Source organism: Daphnia pulicaria, chromosome 4, assembly GCF_021234035.1.
Source record: "Daphnia pulicaria isolate SC F1-1A chromosome 4, SC_F0-13Bv2, whole genome shotgun sequence".
Taxonomy (NCBI): Eukaryota; Metazoa; Arthropoda; class Branchiopoda; order Diplostraca; family Daphniidae; genus Daphnia; species Daphnia pulicaria.
Window position 1 is genome coordinate 12,201,536 of NC_060916.1, and position 22,719 is coordinate 12,224,254.

At 37.9% G+C, this 22,719-nt stretch overlaps 6 protein-coding genes and 2 long non-coding RNA genes across 11 annotated transcripts; 4 read left to right on the forward strand and 4 right to left on the reverse strand.

The window, feature by feature from the left end:
* The first annotated feature begins 976 nt into the window (after positions 1–976).
* LOC124337019 lies at positions 977–3,252 on the forward strand. The gene is made up of 3 exons (XM_046791025.1): positions 977–1,362; positions 1,425–1,683; positions 1,752–3,252. Exons 1-3 carry the CDS (start codon positions 1,212–1,214, stop codon positions 2,836–2,838), a joined length of 1,497 nt encoding a protein of 498 aa, XP_046646981.1. The 5' UTR covers positions 977–1,211; the 3' UTR covers positions 2,839–3,252.
* On the reverse strand, positions 1,755–4,243 carry LOC124337412. The gene is made up of 5 exons (XR_006917339.1): positions 3,974–4,243; positions 3,733–3,866; positions 2,220–2,416; positions 1,937–2,046; positions 1,755–1,872 (listed from the first exon to the last, which is right to left on the reverse strand). It is a non-coding gene; the product is annotated as an uncharacterized LOC124337412 (long non-coding RNA).
* A 105-nt stretch (positions 4,244–4,348) lies between these two features.
* LOC124337075 lies at positions 4,349–6,466 on the reverse strand. 2 transcript variants are annotated; one of them, XM_046791105.1, is made up of 10 exons: positions 6,295–6,466; positions 6,144–6,218; positions 6,025–6,075; positions 5,742–5,952; positions 5,537–5,673; positions 5,417–5,467; positions 5,181–5,352; positions 4,981–5,117; positions 4,759–4,915; positions 4,349–4,667 (listed from the first exon to the last, which is right to left on the reverse strand). In XM_046791105.1, the coding sequence occupies exons 2-10, from the start codon at positions 6,216–6,218 to the stop codon at positions 4,585–4,587; spliced, it is 1,074 nt and encodes a 357-aa protein (XP_046647061.1). In that variant the 5' UTR covers positions 6,295–6,466; the 3' UTR covers positions 4,349–4,584. The 2 variants fall into 2 exon arrangements, with proteins under 2 accessions (XP_046647061.1, XP_046647060.1); XM_046791104.1 differs by having other exon boundaries at positions 6,144–6,222.
* A 1,014-nt stretch (positions 6,467–7,480) lies between these two features.
* On the reverse strand, positions 7,481–13,428 carry LOC124337022. Of its 3 annotated transcripts, none has more exons than XM_046791030.1 (9): positions 12,928–13,428; positions 12,678–12,846; positions 12,460–12,598; positions 11,891–12,263; positions 11,625–11,824; positions 11,364–11,559; positions 9,322–9,557; positions 8,971–9,229; positions 7,481–8,893 (listed from the first exon to the last, which is right to left on the reverse strand). In XM_046791030.1, exons 7-9 carry the CDS (start codon positions 9,479–9,481, stop codon positions 7,834–7,836), a joined length of 1,479 nt encoding a protein of 492 aa, XP_046646986.1. In that variant the 5' UTR covers positions 9,482–9,557; positions 11,364–11,559; positions 11,625–11,824; positions 11,891–12,263; positions 12,460–12,598; positions 12,678–12,846; positions 12,928–13,428; the 3' UTR covers positions 7,481–7,833. The 3 variants fall into 3 exon arrangements, with proteins under 3 accessions (XP_046646986.1, XP_046646985.1, XP_046646987.1); XM_046791029.1 differs by having other exon boundaries at positions 12,460–12,610; XM_046791031.1 differs by lacking the exons at positions 11,364–11,559; positions 11,625–11,824; positions 11,891–12,263; ... (1 more) ...; positions 12,678–12,846; positions 12,928–13,428 and having other exon boundaries at positions 9,322–11,004.
* Positions 13,429–15,229: 1,801 nt separating this feature from the next.
* LOC124337726 (zinc metalloproteinase nas-7-like) lies at positions 15,230–15,840 on the forward strand. The gene is made up of 4 exons (XM_046791754.1): positions 15,230–15,409; positions 15,480–15,548; positions 15,616–15,725; positions 15,796–15,840. The coding sequence occupies exons 1-4, from the start codon at positions 15,241–15,243 to the stop codon at positions 15,838–15,840; spliced, it is 393 nt and encodes a 130-aa protein (XP_046647710.1). The 5' UTR covers positions 15,230–15,240.
* A 515-nt stretch (positions 15,841–16,355) lies between these two features.
* Positions 16,356–19,400, forward strand: LOC124337727 (ankyrin repeat domain-containing protein 50-like). Its single transcript, XM_046791756.1, has 4 exons — positions 16,356–16,639; positions 16,697–17,199; positions 17,311–17,438; positions 17,502–19,400. The coding sequence occupies exons 1-4, from the start codon at positions 16,434–16,436 to the stop codon at positions 19,398–19,400; spliced, it is 2,736 nt and encodes a 911-aa protein (XP_046647712.1). The 5' UTR covers positions 16,356–16,433.
* Positions 19,401–20,018: 618 nt separating this feature from the next.
* LOC124337181 (alpha-crystallin A chain-like) lies at positions 20,019–20,970 on the reverse strand. The gene is made up of 3 exons (XM_046791275.1): positions 20,714–20,970; positions 20,413–20,646; positions 20,019–20,335 (listed from the first exon to the last, which is right to left on the reverse strand). The coding sequence occupies exons 1-3, from the start codon at positions 20,915–20,917 to the stop codon at positions 20,210–20,212; spliced, it is 564 nt and encodes a 187-aa protein (XP_046647231.1). The 5' UTR covers positions 20,918–20,970; the 3' UTR covers positions 20,019–20,209.
* A 259-nt stretch (positions 20,971–21,229) lies between these two features.
* On the forward strand, positions 21,230–22,002 carry LOC124337408. Its single transcript, XR_006917336.1, has 5 exons — positions 21,230–21,290; positions 21,357–21,575; positions 21,640–21,715; positions 21,786–21,829; positions 21,896–22,002. It is a non-coding gene; the product is annotated as an uncharacterized LOC124337408 (long non-coding RNA).
* Positions 22,003–22,719: the final 717 nt, after the last annotated feature.

The following is a 22,719-nucleotide window of genomic DNA, read 5'->3' on the forward strand; positions in this document are numbered from 1 at the left end:
GGATCGGCCACACAAGGAGCAGTCATAATGACTAGTGAATAAGGAACAACAATATAATTGGGAATGTAAACAGCACAAAAGAGAAAAAGATAACTCAACAGACAAAACAAAAACAAGTGTAAAATTGTTTCTGTCGAGTGTCGATATTATTGTCGTATTTCTGTCGTAACATTAACGATGTTTATGAAAACTTGCGATTATCCGAGACGATACTGCGATTCCTCACCACCTAAGTTGATGATTTCCCCGAAACTTGGTTGTTCACGGAGACGCGCATAAGCCACCAAGACCCGCCCTCTTTATTTCCTACTACTTCCTTCAAACAGCCTTCCCATTCGTCAGAGGAGTTAATTAAGTTGTTTTTATCACTGCGTATGAAGTTTCATGCGTTAAAAAAAACCTTTTTCCTCTATTACCTATATACTACAAATTTCATTTGGGAACCGAAATACCGGGATTGGGCGGGAAATTTGATTTTCAAATACAGTTTAGTGAAAGACGGCGAAATTGCGGTAGATAGACAAGCGAGCGATATCGTTACCTGTGGACCAGCACTGTATAGGAAGGGTGGTGGGTGCCCCCCCCCCCAGTAGAAAAAACACCCCCCGTCTTATCGCCCCTCCAAAAAACCAACCCCCCGCAAAAAGAGCCCCCTCCCACCCACCACCCTTCGACCCCTTCCCCCAATCCGAACCGCAAAAACGAAAAAAGCGGTTTAATCGCCGGCGCTCACGATCCGCTGAACAGATCGTGATGATTTTCACATCCAATTATTCGTCTCAACAACCTTGACTACATCCACTCTGAACAGACAAGATATTTGTAAAAAAAACCACGAAACCCGCCAATTGTCCAAAAAACCGACGAAAACCCAGTCCCAATAACACCCCCCCAGGACCCTCTTGTAAGCCAAGAGGGAATGAATTTCATTGAATCTGAGTCACACTACTAGTCAAAAGTTATTAACGGTATGAACAACTAGCTCTGTCTCCCAACATAGCTTCCGAGAAGCTTCCGATTAATTTCTTGTGACCCACATTAACAAAACAAGGCCAAGGTCAACAGACCACGGTCTTTATCTGTGCAATCAGTATTAAGCAGTAGGGGCAGAGTCATGGAAGGTATAGGTCTCGTAAATTTACGTGCTAAGAAGTGAAATTCTCAACGATTTTCATTTATTGAATTATTTTACGTACTTTGATATCGTGAGAATGCCTATTGCTAGAAGTGAAAAAGTAAAGTCTCTTTACGATTCATGTGTGAATTGTGTTATAAATCATATCACTTATTTCATCCGTCCACAGCAGAATCAGGAAAAGATGATTGAAATTAGAGAAAAGCACAATCTTCTTCTTCAGTTACGTAAGTAATCCCTTAATTTGTTAGAAATAACACATGTTTATAATCTGTTCCTTATTCTTCAGCTTTTCATATTTTGGAAGAAATATTCGAAATCCTTTTTCACGAAAGTGTAGCGACGAAAGACGCCATACTCAATCTGGTTACATCACAGTTTACATTTCTGACACTGTTTGGGATACCTTATAATGAAAAAAACTCCAAGTTTTTCCCAAAGTTTATGAAATTGCAAGTTCTGAAGCTTTTTGACGGTGATGACACTGCAAGCATGCCAGTAGATGACCATTGTTTACAATTTATTGGAACTCATTGCGAACATTTGAGGTATGGTAATTATTTTGTGTCCTCTTTTATCAGTTGCTATGATTAATCATTTTTAAATCTTTCTGAAGAACGTTGGATATGCAATACTGCTTCGAAGTTACTGATGTCGGTATTCAGTGGCTGTGTTCGAGCACCATAGATAACCAGGAAGTTCACGGAGGAACTGGGAAATGCAAGTCTTTAGAAGTGCTGAAAGTTCAAAATTGTTGTAATGTTACCAAAAAGGGGATACAAGTAGCCCTAGAAAATTTACCATTATTGAAGGTGCTCCATCATCAATTAACTTTTGATGTCTTGGTAGAATTGGCTCAGAAAACGGTGAATCAAGAAGTTCCGAATGTTCCAACATTTCCCTTGTCTGTACTGCGAGTATACGAACAACAATTGAGGGATAAGGAGGAATATACTATCGGTAGCATTGGGAAAGCACTGTCTCTTTGTCCTTCTCTCGTTAGGCTGGATATACGCTTAGTGAAAAAAATTACTGACAGCGACCTACTGGGCATAACAACTTTAAAAATGCTCCGTGAACTTACACTGTATAGATGGATAGGAGAAGTAATTGATGTCACTTTTGACGGTGGAGTTGACCCACTTCTAGTAGTTATAGGAAGTTCTTTAACTTATCTGAATCTTTCCTGTTTTAGAATAGTCAATTTTTCGGCCATCATCGAGTATTGTCCAAATTTGGGCTGTCTTACTTCTCACTTGTATATGCCTCTTCTCTGCTTTCCTATAATATTGAAACAATTATTTCGAACTGAATGTAGGAGGGAGAAATTTTGTTTGTCACAACTTGAGAGGCTGGATGTAGAATACTGTCCTACCATTTCGTCATCCGATATCTGGTTAGGTTTATTATCTTCTCCTTTCCTTACTTACGTTAATATTTATTTTTGCGATTCGCTTACTGACGATGTATTTCAGAATGCCACAAAAAATGGCCGTTTCCAGAATCTAGAGACTTTGTATCTAACTAAGTGTAACTCGATAACATATCGGGGAATTGATGCGTTAATGACAGATGCGAATCCTATACGCTTTTTAATTACTAGAGATTGTAAAAATCTGATAAAGGCCGATGCCGCCCACCTGAAATTAAAATACGACAAATGGAATGATGGGAAATTGCCATTTAATTGGTCGTTTGGTTGATAAACCAACGTTTTGGTAAATACATAACTGATGAAGACTAAAGATTTGAACGAATTTTGTACAATTTTCATTTAATTGTAATCATCACGTCTGAATTCTTCACTGTAATGTTGCAACTTGCTGATCATATTTTTTTCATCAAATTTTTGGCAATAAAAAATGTTGTGTAGAACTAGAATGCAGCAATTCTCGTAATCGTAAGTGCGTTTTACTTAACTTACTTAACAGAAGTTGTGGGGCAATTACAAGGACAGACGATAGAATACCACTACGAATTGATACTTTTCGCTTTGCGGACGGTTCGACTCAGAAAAGTTATGAACAGATAGAAAACATTTACTTTTACTTAGCTCAAGATGTATGGCTTGGTAAGATGGTATATATTGCATTGAATCACATACTGGATAATTAGTAATTATGTGATAAAGTGAAGAGGTACCTTAAAACACAGAGATGGTTTCATCACTACACATTTATGTCCAATTTTTGAAAAATATTTTATTCTTTAAAAAAAAGGAAAAAACAAACAAAAATTGTTACCGTTTAAACTGCTATTAGTATTCATTTTTTGATGAGTTAATTATAAAAAGTTTTTCTTATCATCATCTGCATTACTCGAGGCATTACTTTTCGAATTCTTACGTATTTTCTTGTAATAAAATTTATTCAAATAATGTCCTTTATCGGAACAATCCCAACCAGACGATACAAGTCATCAATCCTTCAACCGGAATCACAACAAACGTCTACAATTCTCGAAATAAACTTTGAGCTAGCTAGTTGACAAGTGGGAGCATTTATCAGGTAGCTACATGAGCCTTATCACAAAGATGCACACACCTTATCAGTAAAGATTAAAAATTATCCTTATAAATGGGTAGATAAGGCCTGTACCTCATGGGTTCTGCTTCAATTCCAGGAATGTCCAGAGTCAATACAAAAATCCTTAGCGAAGCTCTTGAGTCTTGACGACCGAGAGATCTCGTGGACCAACTCAAGACTCGTGACCAAGATCGTTCCAGACATGGCTATAATAAATCGGATGTAATGTACGAAATTAAAAAAGAGCTCCAACTCATAATGAAAAATCTAGTTTATTAGTTACCAACTGCCATAACAAAAAATTAACACATACCTTCAAAGATAAAGGAAGCCCAGCATGTGAGGAAGAATGCGGTCGGGAGTCCGGAATAACCGAATAAAGCAGACGCACGATTACTGCTGATTACTGATAAGTGATGATGAGCCGGTCGGCAGGTCCCTCTGTTCGCTGTTTTTTGTAGTTTTCTGACTGACTGTCGTCTGCTAAACAACGGAATTGAAATTTGATACTATTCGAAAAGCACATGACACCTGGTCGTGAACTGCTTGGCAAGTCATCGCTCAAGAAAATAATTCGGTTGGCGCCGTTTGCTGGAGCGCTTACGAACCTACGACCGACTTACTAAAAAAAAATCATAATGGTTGATAGTAGTTGAACGTCAAACATTACTACCAGGCGAAGTTTTCAGGTGATTAATTTTATTTGATCTGATCAATAAACAACTTCTCTTCAATAATCCAGTAGCACAGAACATTAACTTATTTAAATAGAAAATTATAGGCCTACTCACATCAATTCTTACTTCGTAGTTCTTAATATGCTACTTTTCATTGTTCAAAGAACAACTTTAATGGTATAAGTAAACAATTAATACTGGCAGGCTTGACAACAATATCCAAGCATGTGTGAAAAGAAAGACTAGGCTACTCTTTGGATTGAAACCATTCTTTTACATAATCTTCATAGATATTCCTTTTGAGTTTGGGAAATTCCTCCAATACATTACCTGTTTTCAGATTTGTTTGAATTATAAACATGAGCAATAGTTAACTAATAATAGATAGCTTTAAATAGTTTGATTGATCACAATAACTTACGATAGATCTCATCATCAAGACACCTTGGAATCTTCTTGGACATGCCACATGATTGTACAAAACCAACATAATGTTTTTCAAATATGTAGTCGAGATATGAACCAATCATAGTCACTTCCTCCTTTTTGCATTTTTCTGGCAAATTGATGTGAATTGCCTGCAGTATTGTAAGGAATTTTAAAATTTTAATGTAGCTACGCAATTAATATAATGATTTTTTACGTTGGATGTGTCCAGTTTGGGTGGACCAGTTGCAATCGATTTAATTTCTTCGAATGAAGTGAGCTGATTTTTGAACCAATCTTGAGCAAAGTTCAAAGCTTGGCATACATCAGAACTAAATAGTGAGTAACCTTTTTCTGTAAGGAAACTAACACAGGAAATAAATTGTTCAAGTGGATAAGTCAAATGAAGTCATTTACCCAAAATCTTTAACATAACTTCGCAGGTTCTAAAGTTTTCTCCGAAGCAATTCTTTGTCAAAGTTAACGTGCCGGTTTTTTTTTCTAGCAAAATGAAATTGGTAAGAAAGACATCTACCATCTCCCTTACTTCACGGGGGTTTTCCGGATAGCACCTCTCCAATATTCTGCCCTAAATATGGCACTGAGAATTAATTTTCAATAACAAATAATTAAAAATAAATTAAAGCACTGACCAATTCTTCACTGTCAGCCCTTACAATTTTCTTATCTCTCGATCGTTCAAACTGTAGAAAAAAAAATCATCTCTGAAAATAAGCGATTAAAATTTTTAACCAGGAATTTAATTATATTACGCAGATTGTACATGTGGGTGCTCTATGGGCACCGGATCTACTGACTGCTAATGAATTTGTTTTATTTGTGAACCAGGATTGGACATCCATAGCAAATTTCGCGTCCCCGTTATTAGGAAACACTTCGAGAACTTTTCCTGTTGGTTAAAAAGCAAAATAATTAGTTTTATTTGATATTCTAATAGTTAAGTCAGCATTAGTTTACTTTTGACTGCCAAATTAGCCAAACAATATTGGAACTTAGAACCATGGCAATTCCCTATTGAAAATGAATTATCATGATAATAACAGAAAAAACTTTCAAGGAGGTGGAATGTCAGAGTTGTAGCATTTTCCTTTAATGGCAACAGCTTTCCAAATTTTCCAACAGAAACAACAAATTGTAACTCTGGCAAAGACTCCAGCATAAATCCTTCCTAAAGAAGAAAAAAAAATTTTGGGGAATATTGGATTAAAGACCATAAATGACGAATTGATTACTAACTGACCAATCGTGATTCATCCCTAATGATCTTCTGCCTAAAAAAAGACATAAGGTCCTGCAATCAAGTATTTATGTGAAATCTTTATCATCATGAATCTTCTGATCTTATAACTGAAATCTTACACAAACTCGGCAGTCGTTGAACATTGGAACTCCACTGCTGATTGTTGCAGACTCAGCTTGTGGAATTTCATTCATCTTCCTTTCAAATAGATCATACACATTTTAAGGTGAAAACTAAACTCACGGATAGAAAATTTTCAATTAGGCCTACCAATAAATATTAGTTGTCGTACGAGCACTCCAGTAGAGTCGACCAGCCACGACACGTGTAGAACCAGAACCGTAGAAATAAAGAACTGCGATGGATGGCGACTTCGACTGAACTGCGAGTCTACGACGTGACTGAAGTCACTGAACTCGACTGACGACTTCGTGAGTCGTGACTATAGAGGTCTATAAAGGAGACGACACTGACTCACTGAGGTTCCAATAAGCAGTACACAATTCCTCCAATAGGTGTGGATTATTCTGATGGCATTATTTTTGTTTTGTATTTTTTTTTTCCAAACAAGCCATAATTTTTAAAGGATTCAGAGTGAAGCGATGACATTAAAACGATGAGCGTTCAAAGGGCAACGGAAAACTTTATTGAACGCCATTGGACTCGGAGCAAGACGGGACCACGGGTCGGGTAGAACATTCTTTTATTTGAGCAGTTAGTTTCTATTCAATGCCTATTTTTAGGCAGACCGTATTTATTGTATTCAGAACGAATTCTCCGAGGCGAGACCCGAACTCGCGACCTCGGCATTACTTGTCGATGCATAGCCTATTAGATTTACTGTCGTACAAGTACCATGCGCTAACAAACTGCGCCACTGAAGATGAATCGATGCTCAGTGGGTATCCAATGCATGAAACGGTGGTGGGTTTCTCGACTTCAACAACATAGTATTTGTTGAGGACAATTTTGAAAACAAGCAACATAAACATTTCTAGGAATAAAGTCTATTTGAAAAAATTCGTTGCCGATCCGGATTCAACTGACGACACGGAATTGACTTTTTAACGCTTATTGGCTGAAACAAATCCGTCGGCCTCTTTGGCTTTTCTTCTACCAAGTCAATTTCTTCATGAAGAGTGTTAAAGAAACAAGATAAGGTCGAAATAAACTAAAAGAACAAGTTTGCTTCATGATTACAACGGTTAGTGTGGTATAACACCATTTCAAAGGGCGAAATCGAATCAAAACAAAATTATGTTAACTTATGGCCTAAACTTAACTGTAGGCCACCTCCTCTGCTCCGTTGGCTCAAAAAAATCCTGATCGCGCTCTTTCATTTGTTTAATGTTCGTTTGACATATTCAAGACATGCATGTACACAACAAAAAGGAAATACAGTATGATTACACAAATTGCACTGTCATAACACATTATTGAGTCATGTTCATGCGTTAAGCCTTTTGATTTGAATAAATTCAAATACAAAATATATAGTATTACAAAACATTATTAAAAACAATTACGATTAAAGACTAATGTAGCTTTTCCTTGAATAATCCGCCACGCAGATTCATTTGATAATGTTTCTTTGAAATTACATATTGAAATTACACAGTAAAAAATGACCTTCTGCAAGTTTTAAAGGAAATAAGCCTAAGTAGTTTAGGTTGTAATACCTCCGCTAATACCTCGATATTAATTTTCCCCCATTCCTTTGTGAATTCCACAATTATTTAAACTGCATTTGCATATGCAACGATTTTACTAATAACAGATTAAATCGAATAAATGAACCGACGCAGAACTCTAAATTCTCTGAAAAAAAAGTTGGCAGGTGATATACAAATTCCAATTTTTCTTAGAAATAAGAGAGTGCAAATCTTCAAAAGTGTTTATCCCAAGGCATTTACACTGATGGAGGCTCATGACTTCTAGAGAATCGCAGCCGTTTAACAATAATGCTCTGATACAACGCAGCGTCACTGAATCGCAATGAAATAGTTCCAGCTTTTGAAGGTGCTTGAATCGGTGACTTTTGAAGGCCTCCAGTAAGACCTCATCAGTGAGCGAATCGCAAAGACCAATTGAAATTTTTTTGAGTGAAGGAGAAGATAGCAAAACAAGCAAACTATCGGCTGGAACCTGAAAATAACAAGTCAACACCTGTAGTTCTTTCAAAATAGGCGGCTTCTTTTCCACCTGGAAGAGGTCTTCGTCCTTAAACGAGCCCGAAGCGCCGCTGATAAACAATGCAATTAGATTTGGGCAGAATTCGATTATGCTGGAAAGACAAACTAATTTTATACCCCCCAACATAAGAGTCTCCAATGATCTTCCAAATGCCTTGAGAAGTGGAGCCACACCACCATCAAAAGTAATAGCAGTTTCGCCTGGTAGACAAAATGAAGAACCGCCGATTTCAAGTTTACGAAGCATTTTGATCGACAATAAGCACAAAAGATCACTATCTTTCAGTTCCTTGGTTACACAAATTGAAACCTGATTAACTAAATGGCATAAAGGGAGGGCTAGTGGCAGACTATTACTCCTCAACGGCGTATCAGGAGATGTGTACAAGGTAGAAATTGAGAACGTATTATTATAAAAGCCGGGTTGCTTAGAATCTATCGCTGATTGGGCCAACTCTGCCAATGCATCTACAATATAATAATTTTCAAGGATATTCAAGAACAGGAAATTTTTCAGCGCAACTTGAATTCCTTTCTTAGTAACACTTGTGTGAAGAATACTTAATTTTTGGATGGTCTTGCAAAGTCTTGATTTTCCCATTCCCGGAAAATCCACCCCACAAAGCCATCGAATTCCATCGTCTGTCACGTCAGTGCAACCTTTTAAATTCAGCGACCTATTTTCCAAATAATAATTAATAAACCGGGCATTCTATGGAAAAATCAAATCAAAAGTAATAGCCTTATAAAATACCTTAACTGGGAACAGTAAATTCCAATGCTTTTTAAAGAGTCATCTTTCACTCCAGTTTTTCCAAGGTCCAATGTTAGCAAATTTTCAAGCTTGGGGAATAAACCCAAGTAACCCCCATAGTAAATAGAAAAACTTAAATGTTGAATTTGTGGAGTGATGAGATAATGAAGGAAATATGGATGTGGGATCGGCATTCGTCCTCTGTCTCTCATTCGCCTCATTGTAAAAGCAAAAATGATTTCCTCCAGGAGCGCAACGGCTAAACAAATTTGGTAAAATATTTAAAAAAATTAATTCGTGCATCATCTTGAAGAGATAAAATAAAATGTTGCTTTTTGTTAATAAACTTACGTAATTGATGAAATGCATTGGGGAAAAATTTAGAATTGATAGCGGTCATATTACAATTCCGCATAACTGCTGGAATTTTATTTGCAGATCTCCTACTTGCATTTGTTACGCACTTGACACACAGTTTAACGAGAGATTCGGGTTGAGGCAATCTAGGCATGGTGACGTTTGAAAATGATGTATGTTGGCAAAGAAGTAACTTAAGGAATGTTGTTGGAAGGATTCATTCATAGAGACTGGATTAAAAACAGAACAATATCCAGTTATATAGGGCTCATACTAATATTTGGCAACGCAGCAGCTTATGTCACAGCGCGAAAGCTGTGGACAATTTATTTTTAAGGTATATTGCGCAAAGTTCCTCCCCGCCCTAACGTGTGGATTTTGCCACCCCAACAAAACCCCTTTCGCTCACTTTTTATTGGCTGGCACTGGCAGATTTCGCGCTGAATTGAAATGGCAGTGATTCGATGAGACTGTAGTTTAACACTCTTTACTGAGAATGAAAAGAAAGGAACTTATAAGAAAGAAATAGTTGATGGAGAGAATTTATTCGAGGTAATCGGTTAAGATAATCTGTTTCATTCAAGTGAAAAGGGGAACAAAAAAATGCAAGGGAACTCATCTATAAGCGTCTTATCTCGTCTTGATTAGTTGTTGGAAGTGGCTGTCACTAGACGTCACACCGAGGGGGGAGCTACTTTTATGGCGGATGAAGACGATCGTCTTGTAAATAGAACGTCACAACATGAAACAAAAAATCTCTTAAACCTAATGACCGGCCCATTCTGACAACAAAGATTTGGTTTACCTGCCAAGTAAAAATTTTCATAAAAAATAATTCTTTGTGATCTTGAAATAGTTAAATGTTTAAACAGACGGTGCTGGGATGGCTGGTGGGCGGGGACGAAGAGCGGGCCATCCTTTTACACAACTATCTGGCCGCTCTCCATTAGGAGGTGTACGTACATTCTGTTGAATGGCAGTGTCCGAAGGAGAGACGGCCTTTGTTCTTTATCGGAACAAAACCAACCAGACGATGCGTGTCATCAATCCTTCAACCGGAATCACAACAAACGTCACAGATCCCACTGGCGCCATGCAACAAGTTTGGGCTTTATTCAACCAAAACGACGTAATTATTTACTAAATTCAAATGATCAATTTCCAACGATATTTCATAAGAAATTTGGCGCAGTTTTGGGTCAATGCTCACACCAAAGTCTACCCGAGCCAACTGCAAAATCAAGTGACAAAATCAGCCGATTGGCGGCCGTTGTTCTCACGCAAATTCCCCAACGATTCAGATACCAGAGAGGCTGGTCTACCCAGCAACAAACAACAAAGGCGTCCGGCAATTGGAAGAGTCCGTCGTTGACCATCTCAAACAGTCCTTCATGAAATGGAGGAAAACTGTGAGGTGAACGAGATTAACAATTTGAAAAGAGATTGGAAAAAAATCAAAGTTTTTTTTAAAAAATTTTTAATGACGAAATGGAACAGACATGCTGGCCAAGTCTTTCGTGAAATTCTGACCAAGCGGCCCAAGGAGACTTGACGCCCACATCAGACAACTTGGAAGAATTATTGGAAACGTACAAAGTAAATGTGACGGAATTTTCTCTAGTAAACGAAAAGCCAAAATAAGAAATTGGGAATTTCTTATTAAGGGTTGTTGGAGTCCCGCTTAAAACGGCCTATGTGGACTTGGAGATATGCTCTATGGGCCTTCACTGACATCACGGCTACGAATTCGCCCTGTCAGTTTTCATCAAATCGTATCCTACTCATCTACTTCACGTTTTTATTTTTGGAGCTTACTTGGAAAATCTCTAACCCTCTAACACAATTCTTCGCACAAATGCTATGAAGATAAAAAAAAATAATAAACTTAAAAATTCGTCAAACGAATAACGAATTCTCTTGTTTTTTCTTGGCCAACGAAATGGCATTTTGAATCAAGTAGCCTGACCAGTTGAAAACTTAATTTCCCAGAACGTCGTGCACGATCCCATGAATAAAACAAAAGTGGAAGGTCCTACCTTTGATGGATGACGGTCATGTTTGGAAGAGATGAGTTTCGAAGCTTGGCGTTTTCCTCCCTTGGCGTGATAGAATTCTTGTAGTTGCAGAAATGCTCTTCTCCTTCTAGGGACCACGACGACGTCACAAGAAAAATGAACACAACAGGCGGATCACGGTTGAAATTGCGTTGGAATCACAAACTGCAAAGTAGAACTAACAAACAATTTGATTTGAGTTCCCACGGCTGTGAATTACTGAATTGGACACTAAACACTTACACATGTTAGAAGCCGAAAAGAAGAAAAAGAAACGTTATTTGTCTCTCAGAAAAAGCGCACTGCGAAAAATGACAACACCCCCTTAATTTCAGAGAGAAGAGGAAAGGTTTGAAAAAGGAAATAGGGCCATCATAAATGGTTTGATGCAGTAATCCTATGACCTCCATTCGTCCCAGGACAATTGTAAAATTAGCTGTAACCTATAAATAGGATTAACCGCGAACATTTTGGAAAAACAACAAAAAAACCAAAAAGTCAATCCTTACTAGGGGTGCCAAAATTTTGCAGCGTGGTATTTAGAGACTGTTTTCCATAGCCGATTAATTGAACTTCAGCATGGTTGACCAACTCTTTGGTTACACGAATCCGGTACAAGTTTTCATCTTCCTGCCAATACCAACTCACCAACAACAACAATAGACCACGCCAAAATGCTTCAAATGGCTTTTGACGTCTGCACAGAAAGGAAGAGTTGGGATTGTAGAATAAGCCATCGTTTGCTCAGCGAGTCAGCGACCATGTCAATTAGATCCTTTATTACTGGGATCTTCTTGAACTTTCCCAAAAAACATCCAGGCTCTTGATCTAATATGACATCTAACATTCCTTCATGAGCTAGGTTAGCGTAGGGTTATGAAACTGGAAACAAGTAAAAGAAAATCATGAAATAAAATTAGACAATGAAGATTCAAAATTACTCCTGTTGCATATGCTTGAGTGGGTTTAAGAAACATCAGTGATAAAGGATTAAAGGAAACAGGCTGTGACACTACTTGCAGCTGACAAGACGTAACAGCAAGTTTCTTATTAGCAGCCAACTTGTCCATCATCTCACCCACTGAAAACTTAGTAGCAGGCTTCTGCAGCCATTCCATGTCCTTGCTGCTAAATCATTATTGTGGCCGGAAGTTGATTACATGAATAAAAGCCTTACAACCAAATTTTCATTTTACATGTAGAATGGGTGCAGCTTTCTAAGTAAAATTCTCAAAATAAACTTTTAGGCACCTAGTTGACAAGTGAGAGCAAGATTCAGTTACACGAGGTACAAACCATATCATTAAAGATGATCTTTATAGGTGGGTAGATGAGACCTCGTGTTCTGCTTCAATCCCAGGAATGTCCAGTGTCAATACAAGAATAGACCTTAGCGAAGGCTTTGACGACCGACGAAAGATCAAGTGGACTAGCTCAAGAGTCGTGACCAACCTTAAACAAATTGCTATAATAAATCGGATGTAATATTATACATAAAAAAAAAATCTCTAACTCATAATGAAAAAACGATATCTAGTTTAATTACCAACTTGCAACATAGAGAGAAATTGACACATCAAGACAAAAAAGCCCATGTGCAGAAAATGCGGTCGGGAATAAATAAAAGCAGACCACCGAGGCGCCGACAGCTCGACACGCTGATACTGATAGGATGAGATTCCAATAAGGAGTACATAATTCGTCCACTAGGTGTGGATACCTGCGCCTGGTGATGGCGGCATTTTTGTTTTTTTCAACAAGGAGTAATTTATTTTATACATTTTTTTTATCGTTTGCTTTTAGCATGAATAAATTTTTAATTTTTAACGTTTATTCTCTAACTTAAAAATAAGTAGAAATATAAAAATAAGCATATTATACTAGCTTTTAAGTTTTAACTACTTATACAGTAAATATTTGTTTGGCAAAATTGGTAAAACTTGCGCAATCGATTGCAGGGAGTCTTGGCTGATTTAATACTTCTACATTTTTTACGATGACAACTAAACACTTTTCTGGGAGGGATACACTCTTAATTCGACATATTAGTGAATTCTGGAATTACAACTTAATTTATCTGTGAAAAGTTTGTCTAATGTCCCGTAATCCCGTTTCTCAATAAAATGATACAAAAAGTCAAGTGAGCAGACATTCCAGAAAAACCAGAAAAACACCGTCCGTAGTCCGTTGTACGAGCAGCACTGTCATTTAGATTAAAACCGATTTTTAAAAGTTAAATTCATCAATTGCAAACCAAAGAAAATAGTAAAAATAGGAATAGAAGAAGAAAAAAAATAACCAGAGACAATTGATTATTCTTAACAAAAAATTTAGGTCGCACCGGGTCACACTATCCACCACGTTTTTGTAAACATGTTACTGACCATAGACAACAAAATTGTTGTTGTCTATTTGTAAAAGAAAAAATATCGTTAGTTAGTTACCTAACACAGGATGTATACAAACCAACCATAGGTTAGTCAACTGCTTACAGCCTCTATGTAATAGCTTTTCACACGCTTTTATCACTCAAATGTAGGTATACCCAAACACGGCAGGCTGTAAATGTCACGCGACTGCAGGATATATCAACATTCATAGACTTATCAGTTTAACACGACTGAACCGCTTTGACTCATTGGGGATAGTCGCATCACATTTCCGGTCCAGTAAATAGACTGGCTCGAACATGTTTGAAAATACGCCAGCAAAGTTTACCATAACAACTGATGTTCCGACAAGTAATCGGCCAAGTCGTAGTTGTCAATATTGAATGTAAGTGTGACTTTGTGATGTAATTTGTCAAACATATGATGTATGTACATCGTAAAGTATTTCGTCCATCGATTTGTATTGCTCCCTTCTGTAGAGTGATGGGACCTAGAATTCTTGGACCTATATAAAGAGGTGACTTTAGAAGTTAGAAACCATCAGCTCACAACCAGCTCTCAAGTACAGTCATCTGACTAACCACAAACCTATTCAACGTTCAATTTTCTGTAAGTCTAATATTTAATTTTCACGATCTATTAAAATTGTCAAATTTTGTTTCACCTTCAGTAATCAAAGAATATGATGTCCCAACGACCTTTATTCATCATGGCGATTTACGTGGCTTGCCTTTGGCTGGGATCTGGAGTCACATCGTCGCCCATCGTTTTGACATCGAATGGAGATGACGATCTTCGTTCAACCGTTCCAGTTCAAACTCTGCCGAGTGGACCGACAGATCCATCTGAAATCGGACAGCCGCTCACCGAAGAAGAATTCCACAGCAACATTACAACTTACAGAGATGGTGCTGAGAATAACCAAATTATTAAATTGAATTTTCAATTGCCTTGATTGCCTTACATAATTATTTTTTTAAAGCATTCGAATTGGATTCGTCGGAGAAGAAGATTCCCGATGAGCTGCTGCATCAGCTTTGGGGTGGTGACATTATGACTTTGTCAGGTGACAAAAACGCTGTCGTGGATCCCAACAGTCTTTGGCCCAATGCCCAAATCCCTTACGTCATTTCTGCAAGCTACAGTAAGTCATAAAAACATGAGCGATGGGGAAATATTACTTCATTAAAATTAATTATTATTCAATTTTTCTCCCTCCGTTATGTAATGGAAAAAAAAACAGCCCCCGACCAACGCAGAGTCATCGGTTACGCCATGAACGAGTATCACACCAAAACTTGCATCCGCTTCGTTCCACGGACCAATCAACAAAATTACATTTACATCCGGAGAGACCTTAATGTTGGGTAACAATACCTTTCGGGCTTTCGAAAATTATAAAATGCATTTAAAGAAATATTCAGAATTAATTTTAAATCATTGAAATCAGATGCTGGAGTTACGTCGGCATGAACGGAAACGGCGTGCAAGATGTGAGTCTACCGGACTATTGCGTCAGCTACAGTTACCCCGGATCGGTTATTCACGAACTGATGCACGCTACTGGATTCCAACACGAACACCAGAGACCCGACCAACAATATTACATCAACGTTAACTATCCCAACATTCGTCTAGGTATATTTCCTACTAGAAAACAGTGTGCACGTCATCTGAAACTAAAATAGTTCTTCACTTCTCTCAACAGATAATCGTCAATTCTTCAATCCATTCAAACCTAACGAAGTCAACACTTTGGGTCTCCCATACGACATCAGTAATTCGATTCCAAGTTTGACCTTAACCAGTTCAGTTTAATGACAATTTTATCTGTGGCTTGGCAGAATCTGTGATGCATTACCCCAGCTCGTTCATGGCAAGCAACCCATCGATCCCGACTATGGTAGCCAGGAGTGGCGATTTGAACTTGGGAAATCTGAAGGGATTTACTAAGGTACTAATGCTATTCTTTTTAATTATTTTTACAAAACACCGCTTAATATTTTATTCAATCGGAAATGCAGTTGGACACCCAGAAGATTAACAAGTTGTACAACTGCCGTTACTAATTGGGTCGTACTTATTTTTCAATTCACCGCCTAATCTTTACCGTAGTATCTGTGAAGCTGTTAAATTAAGCTTAGTAGATTGTTTATTGTCGGTTGATTTCTCTAATAAACATTATATTTTTTCCATATTATGTGTGCATTCTTCTCTAAACAAAAATATCACTTTTAAATTTTGATAAATCGCAAAAAAACAAAAGAGCGTAGCTTTTAGAAATAAAATCTCTCCGTGATGAAAAATAAATAAATAAATGCAACGCAGTTACAATATGCCTCTTAAATAAAGAAGCTGTGGAGTTCAAACTCCAAAGAGCAATTTAAAAAAAAAAATGAGAACAAAATATTTTGTATCAGGATCGGCCCAGGGTGAGCTATAGAACTCTAATGCTTTTTATAGTGCAACCATATCTGAATTCTGCTCGATAAGTATGTAGCCTACATAAGCAGATAAAAAGCAGTTTGAGGTTTTGACAAAGTTATAATATCAGCAACACAATCTGACGAGTCTATCAGAAGAAAGTTACGCACTTACACTCTCATTTTCTCGTACATTTCCGGAATTTTGATTCAGCCAGTAAAAGTAAACCATTTCCGTGATGGAACTCGATAAAGGTGAGATTTTAGGAAGTGGTGGTTACGGGGTGGTGTTTGCCGGAACGTACGACGGCAATCCCGTTGCCATTAAAAGAATTCAGTTAACCGACGATCTGACTGAATTATTAAGAGAAGAAGACGCTCTCAAAAAGTTAAATCACCCCAATGTGGTCAAGCTCTACTCCATCACTAGCAACGACGACTTTAAGTAAGTTCCCAACTTTGTTTGGTGTTTTCCCAATAAGCAATATAAGTGGCTTTGCAGGTTCTTTATTCTGGAACGATGTAAGGCATCCCTCAAAGATTTGTTTGAGAAACCAGAGAAATACAAAGGGCAAATTAAGCTGCCGTTCAATCACGACATCATGTTCCAGCTGGCAAAAGGCTTGGAGTTCATCCACTCGCAAAAGATAGTGCATCGAGACATCAAGCCGGCAAACGTTCTTGTTTCTGTTGATGATCAAAGTCGTCAGGTGACGATAAAGTGGACCGACTTTGGACTTAGCAAAACGGTGAACGAGCGGGAAACATTCTCGATAAGTGGTGTCAAAGGAACGATGGATTGGTTCGCCCCGGAGGTGTTTGCTAGTGAAGCTAATCAAGATTCTGAAAATAAAATGAGAGGTACAACCAAGAGCGATGTCTTCTCCGAGGGCTGCGTGTTTGGCTATCTGCTTCTGGACGGCCAACATCCGTTTGGCAGTAGTATTGACGCCGAGAACGAAATCCAATCCAACATCCTAAAAGAAAATTTCGTGAATTTAAAACGTGAGTTAAAGAGTTAAACTGTTTCAATTTAATTATAAAATTAATTACAATTTAATAATAAAAATAATTTAACTTGTTTGTTTTGTTTTTTGGAACCTTATTCCCTTAAAGAAATGAAAACTCGTGGAATGCCTTATGCCGCCCCCACAATCAATCGAATGATAACGAAAAATCCCGGGGATAGAATCACGTCCGGACAAGTTGTTCGGTTACTGGAAGACGTTCAATTTAAGAGCAAGGTTAGACTGGAAAAAAAAAATGTGTAAAATGACGTCACTGATAAAGAATGTTTGTTTTTACAGATCCAAGATCGGGAGTCCGTGTTGACAAGACTCTGCAAGCAATACAACCAACATCCGGATTTAGCGGAAATGGAATATTTTTTCAAAGAAATAACGGATGTCAGCTTCAGTGGGCCGGCAGGTGAAAGGATAGAGCCCCTCGTCTTTCTCTGCCAACGCTATTCGCAAGAGAATTTGATCGATATCGTCCGAGCTTTGATTGAAGGAGACATCGACGTCAACTCCAAGAACGAAGACAGTTTTAACGCCCTGCTCGTATTGTGCCTGAATTATCGACACGACAACTTGATCGAGATTGTTCGAGTTCTGATTGAAAAAGACGTCGACGTTAACTGGACAGCTGATGGTTGGAATGCTCTGCTCTTTTTGTGCAGATATTATCCGCACAAAAATTTGGCTGGCGTCGTGCAGATTTTAGTCGACAAAGGTATTGACGTTAACTACTGCGATGGAGATGGCTGGAATGCGCTGCTATTTCTCTGTCGATATTATCAACAGGATAACCTGATAGAAATTTTACAAATATTAATTAGAAAGAATGTTAACGTCAACAGCAGTGATACAGATGGTTGGAATGCGCTGCTATTTCTAAGTCGATTTTATCCGCACGATAATTTGGTAGAAATTGTTAAAATTTTAATTCATAACGGGATTGATGTCAATTTGAAAACAAGTGTGGGCTGGAATGCTATGCACATTTTATGTCAATTTTATCCTCACCAAAATTTAATCGAAATTGTGCGAATTTTAATCGCTAAAGGTGTGGACATTAATCTTTCCACCTCAGAAGGTTGGAATGCTTTCCTCTTGTTGAGTAGGAACTATTCAAAAGATAATTTGATCGACATTATTAAAATATTCATCGACGGAAAAGTTAACATTAATTGTAAGAAAAGTGGTTGGAATTCTTTGCTGTTTTTATGTCAGAACTATTCCAACAGAAATTTGATTGAAATTGTGCAATTTCTGGTAGAAAATGAGATTAATGTTAGCTGTAAAAACGAAGATGGTTGGAATGCTCTACTACTGTTGTGTCGTCATTATTCGCAAGACAATTTGATCGACTTAATTCAAATTTTGATCGATAAGGGAATTAATCTTAACTACAGGAACGACGGCTGGAGCGCTCTCCTCTTGTTAAGTCGATATTATCCGCACGACAATTTGCCTGACATTATTCAAATTTTGACTGAAAGAGATATTGACGTTAATTGTCGACACGATAACGGTTGGAACGCTCTACCCATTTTGTGTCAATACTATAAGCACGAGAACTTAATCGAAATCGTCAAAACTTTAATCGATAAAAATATCAACGTGAACGCTAAAAACGACCAGGGTTGGAACGCCCTTCTCTTGTTGCTACGAGATTACAAGCACAACAACTTGATTGCGATTGTCAATCTTTTGATCGGCAATGGCATCGACGTCCACTGCAAGAACTCTGATGGGTGTAATGCTCTTTACGTTTTGTGCCAGAGTTATTCGCACAATAATTCGTTAGAAATCGCCCGTGTTTTTATTAAGAAAAATGTCGATGTGAATTCTAAGCATAAGAATGGTAATAATGCTCTACTCTTACTGTGTTGGGGGAGTCGACTTCTTGAAAATGTAACCGCCATTATACGACTGCTGATTGAAAACGACATTAACGTCCATTTAAAGGACCAGGATGGTTTCAATGCTTTCCTTGTTTGGTGTACCTTTTGTCGACAAGAAGATTTGATGGAAATTTTGAAAATGTTAGCTGAACAAAATGTTGACATTACCTGCAAGAATTATGAAGGTTTGAATGGCCTCCAGATTTTAACTAAAAGATTTTCTGAAACTGTAGTAGACACTGTCATCAACCTTCTTACTGAACATGGATACAATATGGATAGCATTAGTTTACTGTAGACAAAAAACGAAATAAAACTAATTTCAAACATTTAATTTTGCAAAACCCTCATCATTTTCTTCAAAGTTTCCTTTTGGTGCCCTCAGCCTGGCCTCTGACAAGAAAAAAAAACTATGTCTGTGTCTACCTCTGCTAACTTTCAGCATTAAAAAATAATTCACACTCAGGTTTTAAAAAATTAAGACAGACATACCTGCCAAAATAGTAGAAATGTCCGTCGTGAAGTGCACAAACTTTTCCTAGTAGGTTATATCCATATCTATGTTTCTTCACATTCTCTAAATAGAAAAAAAATTCAAATTGACGTTTGAAATTGTAGTCTGCAATCTGGGATGACTCGGTTTGGAATTTGCCAGATTGCGAAAATGAGTCAAAAATTGATTCGAATAGAATAAAACCGGATATTTAAGTATTTAACCGGATTAAATAACATTTTGGCCAAACTAGATTTCCAACGCCATATCCAGCCACATGTTAATCATCTAATTTCCAATATTCTTGTGGCTGATAGCGTCGAATTATCTGTCATAAATTTTTCTCTCCAATTTTCTCTTCTGCCTTGTGAAATGGAAAATACGCCAACGATGAATTATTTAAATATCAGCATTACAAAAAAAGTTTCAAAAATGACATTCTTTATTCTCATTTCTCAGAAGCAGATGCAAGCCCTACGACGAGACTCCAAAAACTTTCAACACAATAACAAGCACATATTTCTTGATTAAAATCTTAACGATTCCAAACAAATCACAACACGCTTCGACGATTCAAAAAACTTTCAAGAAGGGAATCCATTTTCCAATCTGCTTTAGTTTTTGCCGGCCTCACGACTCACGGGAATGTTGACATTTCCCTTCTCCGTCTCCTGCCCGGATTTCACGGACTGCTGGGATGTAGGCGGAAGCTGCTTCACTTCAATTTCACGCTCCTTCTCCTGGTAAAAATACATCCACACAAAATTTTAAAATGCAAGCGAATAATAATTAAAAAAAATATTCAATTGCCACCAACCGGTTCCATCGCCTTTTTCTGAGCGCAAACCACCAGACTTCCGTCGTCCGAGAAAGTGGCACTCAGATTATCAAAATCCGTGTTACGAGGGAGAATGTAACTGCGTTTGATGTTGCGCGAGATGTGGCCATGCTCGTCGGGCTTTTCTTTGTGTTCGGCGTGAATCACGAGATTGCGATCAACCAGCTTGACGTTGATCTCGTCGGACTTGAAATCTCCCAGGTGAAGAGTCACCTTCATAAACACAATAGAATTAAAAAAAATGGAAATGAATAAGCGCGATAACGGTTGGGATTTTTACCTGATACTTGTTCTCGTCGCTGACGACTTCCCTGATTGGTGAACGACGCCGGGTGCCGGTGGGAGCGAAGTCAATTGCTGACAAAACCGAAGGAAGAGACGATTCCATCCAACGATTCAGCGGGTCCTGGCGATAAACGGCCCAAGGATCTCTAGGCCAGCCCATGCCCATATCAAAGAAAGGATCGATGTTCCAGAGAGCCATGGTTTCGAACTGGAAAAAGTTGGAGAGAACAGGTCAAAGAATTGGCAACGTAAATTTCTTGACTGAGGCTCGGAACCGTTTGTCCAAGGGCTTATATAGGTTAGCTATCGATTCCTAGAAGGTTCTCTACTCAGCCATTCAAACGTTGATTTTCGAGGTAAATGATTAGTAAATGAAGTGGAACTTATACTTGGTAATTGGTATTAGTTAAAGATAATTTTCCAACGATGGCAATACGATTTATTAGTCAAACGATTACTAGTGACAAATGTTTTTATCGTGCAATTAAAAAAGAAACGTTGCACCAACAAATTATTGCAGAGCTGTTCGCTGTTGGTGACTGGTCTCCCAATTCCCCATCTTCCAATTATTTGTAATTTTTAGCCGTTACGTTTTTTACTTCATGTTTTCATTATTCATTTCGATTAAATGTTTTAAGGCTTATCATGTCTCTTCTAGCTTTTAACGATCCCTTCGACACCAGCATGATGGATATCCATTCAATCAGCTCACTCAGTTCGAGCCGATGAAAACATTGGATCCTTTCTTGAACCGATTCAACATTGTCCCGCGGTCAATGAGGAGATCGATGCGTCACATGGATCGTGAACTTGGAAAACTTTTATCCAGCGTCAAGGAAGACGACAAATCGTTTCAGGTATAGTCAAATTGTTTGTTATTAAACTGGGTGAGTCTGTGAACTAAGAATGTCGTTTATTCAGGTGATGGTCGATGTATCGCATTTCCAGCCACACGAGATCTCTGTGAAGACGACCGACAATAACATCATTGTCCACGGTGAGCCTAATTATCTATTACATTTCCTTTAATGTGAGCTATAAAGTTGGTGTAAAATTATTTTTTTTAGCCAAGCATAATTTGCAAGGATCAATTCTCACACGTCTCGCGGGAGTAATAAGTTATTATTTCATTAGGTCTAATTTATAATCATAAAAGCTGAATAATTTTCTTAATTAGATTTCGACATTTCGTCGTCGTGTTACCATTCCCCGAGGCGTAAATCCTGAGACGGTGACATCCACTATGTCGCCCGAAGGAATTATGGCTCCAAAATGACTTGAAGGCAATTTCATAATCAAACTTTTTATTGTGCAGAAGTCTAATTCTTGGATGGTAATTCCTCAGGTTCTAAAGAACGAGTCATCCCAATTACCATGACTGCTGGATCAACTAATCCTTCGACTCCAATCCAAGGAAATAAGGACGTTTTCGCGTTTGATGTTAATAGAAAAAAGGATCGTCTATTTTCATTTTTCCTTTTTCGAAAAAGTTGAAGTTATATAGGTGTAATCGGTATGGGTGATTGTGTTTGTTGATGCCAATCATGTTGTTCGGCTTAAAATACAGATTTCAATAACTAATTGTAAATTAATATTTCTTGTTAGAAGCGTTCATGTAACCTTAGCTAACGAGAAAATCTGATATAATTTCAGCCCGAAAATTTTTGACGTGATTATACGTTTTGTTTCCATTTCACAAGAAAACAATAGATACTACATACCTAGCAACAAATGTCCATTTCTTCGATGAACAAAAGAAAAAGTATGGAGATTGAAACATAGCATGGTATCGAACATGGTGGCTAAACTTACTTTACTCACTTCCAAGAGTCGTCGACTACGGCTTTAACCCGGGACATGAAATCCCGGGTCACTGCCCGGGTTGAAGCGTGAAAACCCCAAAAGGATGGCATTTTTTTACGGAACGGGCTCAAGGATGTCCGGCCAATCCGAGCGGTGGCGCCATCTAGTAGTCGTATCAGAAGCTCGTTATGCAATAAC

Coding starts and splice junctions, on each gene's coding strand:
- LOC124337019 (XM_046791025.1), top strand. CDS start 1,212: ATGCCTATTGCTAGAAGTGAAAAAGTAAAGTCTCTTTACGATTCATGT. Junction 1,363..1,424: donor CAATCTTCTTCTTCAGTTAC/GTAAGTAATCCC, acceptor CTTATTCTTCAG/CTTTTCATATTTTGGAAGAA. Junction 1,684..1,751: donor ACTCATTGCGAACATTTGAG/GTATGGTAATTA, acceptor ATCTTTCTGAAG/AACGTTGGATATGCAATACT.
- LOC124337075 (XM_046791105.1), bottom strand. CDS start 6,218: ATGAATGAAATTCCACAAGCTGAGTCTGCAACAATCAGCAGTGGAGTT. Junction 6,076..6,143: donor TCAACGACTGCCGAGTTTGT/GTAAGATTTCAG, acceptor ACTTGATTGCAG/GACCTTATGTCTTTTTTTAG. Junction 5,118..5,180: donor AGTTATGTTAAAGATTTTGG/GTAAATGACTTC, acceptor GTTTCCTTACAG/AAAAAGGTTACTCACTATTT.
- LOC124337022 (XM_046791030.1), bottom strand. CDS start 9,481: ATGCCTAGATTGCCTCAACCCGAATCTCTCGTTAAACTGTGTGTCAAG. Junction 9,230..9,321: donor CAATGCATTTCATCAATTAC/GTAAGTTTATTA, acceptor AAATTTGTTTAG/CCGTTGCGCTCCTGGAGGAA. Junction 8,894..8,970: donor ATTTACTGTTCCCAGTTAAG/GTATTTTATAAG, acceptor TTTGGAAAATAG/GTCGCTGAATTTAAAAGGTT.
- LOC124337726 (XM_046791754.1), top strand. CDS start 15,241: ATGAACGGAAACGGCGTGCAAGATGTGAGTCTACCGGACTATTGCGTC. Junction 15,410..15,479: donor CTATCCCAACATTCGTCTAG/GTATATTTCCTA, acceptor TTCTCTCAACAG/ATAATCGTCAATTCTTCAAT. Junction 15,726..15,795: donor ATCTGAAGGGATTTACTAAG/GTACTAATGCTA, acceptor TCGGAAATGCAG/TTGGACACCCAGAAGATTAA.
- LOC124337727 (XM_046791756.1), top strand. CDS start 16,434: ATGGAACTCGATAAAGGTGAGATTTTAGGAAGTGGTGGTTACGGGGTG. Junction 17,200..17,310: donor AAATTTCGTGAATTTAAAAC/GTGAGTTAAAGA, acceptor ATTCCCTTAAAG/AAATGAAAACTCGTGGAATG. Junction 17,439..17,501: donor ACGTTCAATTTAAGAGCAAG/GTTAGACTGGAA, acceptor TTGTTTTTACAG/ATCCAAGATCGGGAGTCCGT.
- LOC124337181 (XM_046791275.1), bottom strand. CDS start 20,917: ATGGCTCTCTGGAACATCGATCCTTTCTTTGATATGGGCATGGGCTGG. Junction 20,647..20,713: donor GCGACGAGAACAAGTATCAG/GTAAAAATCCCA, acceptor GTGTTTATGAAG/GTGACTCTTCACCTGGGAGA. Junction 20,336..20,412: donor AGAAAAAGGCGATGGAACCG/GTTGGTGGCAAT, acceptor TATTTTTACCAG/GAGAAGGAGCGTGAAATTGA.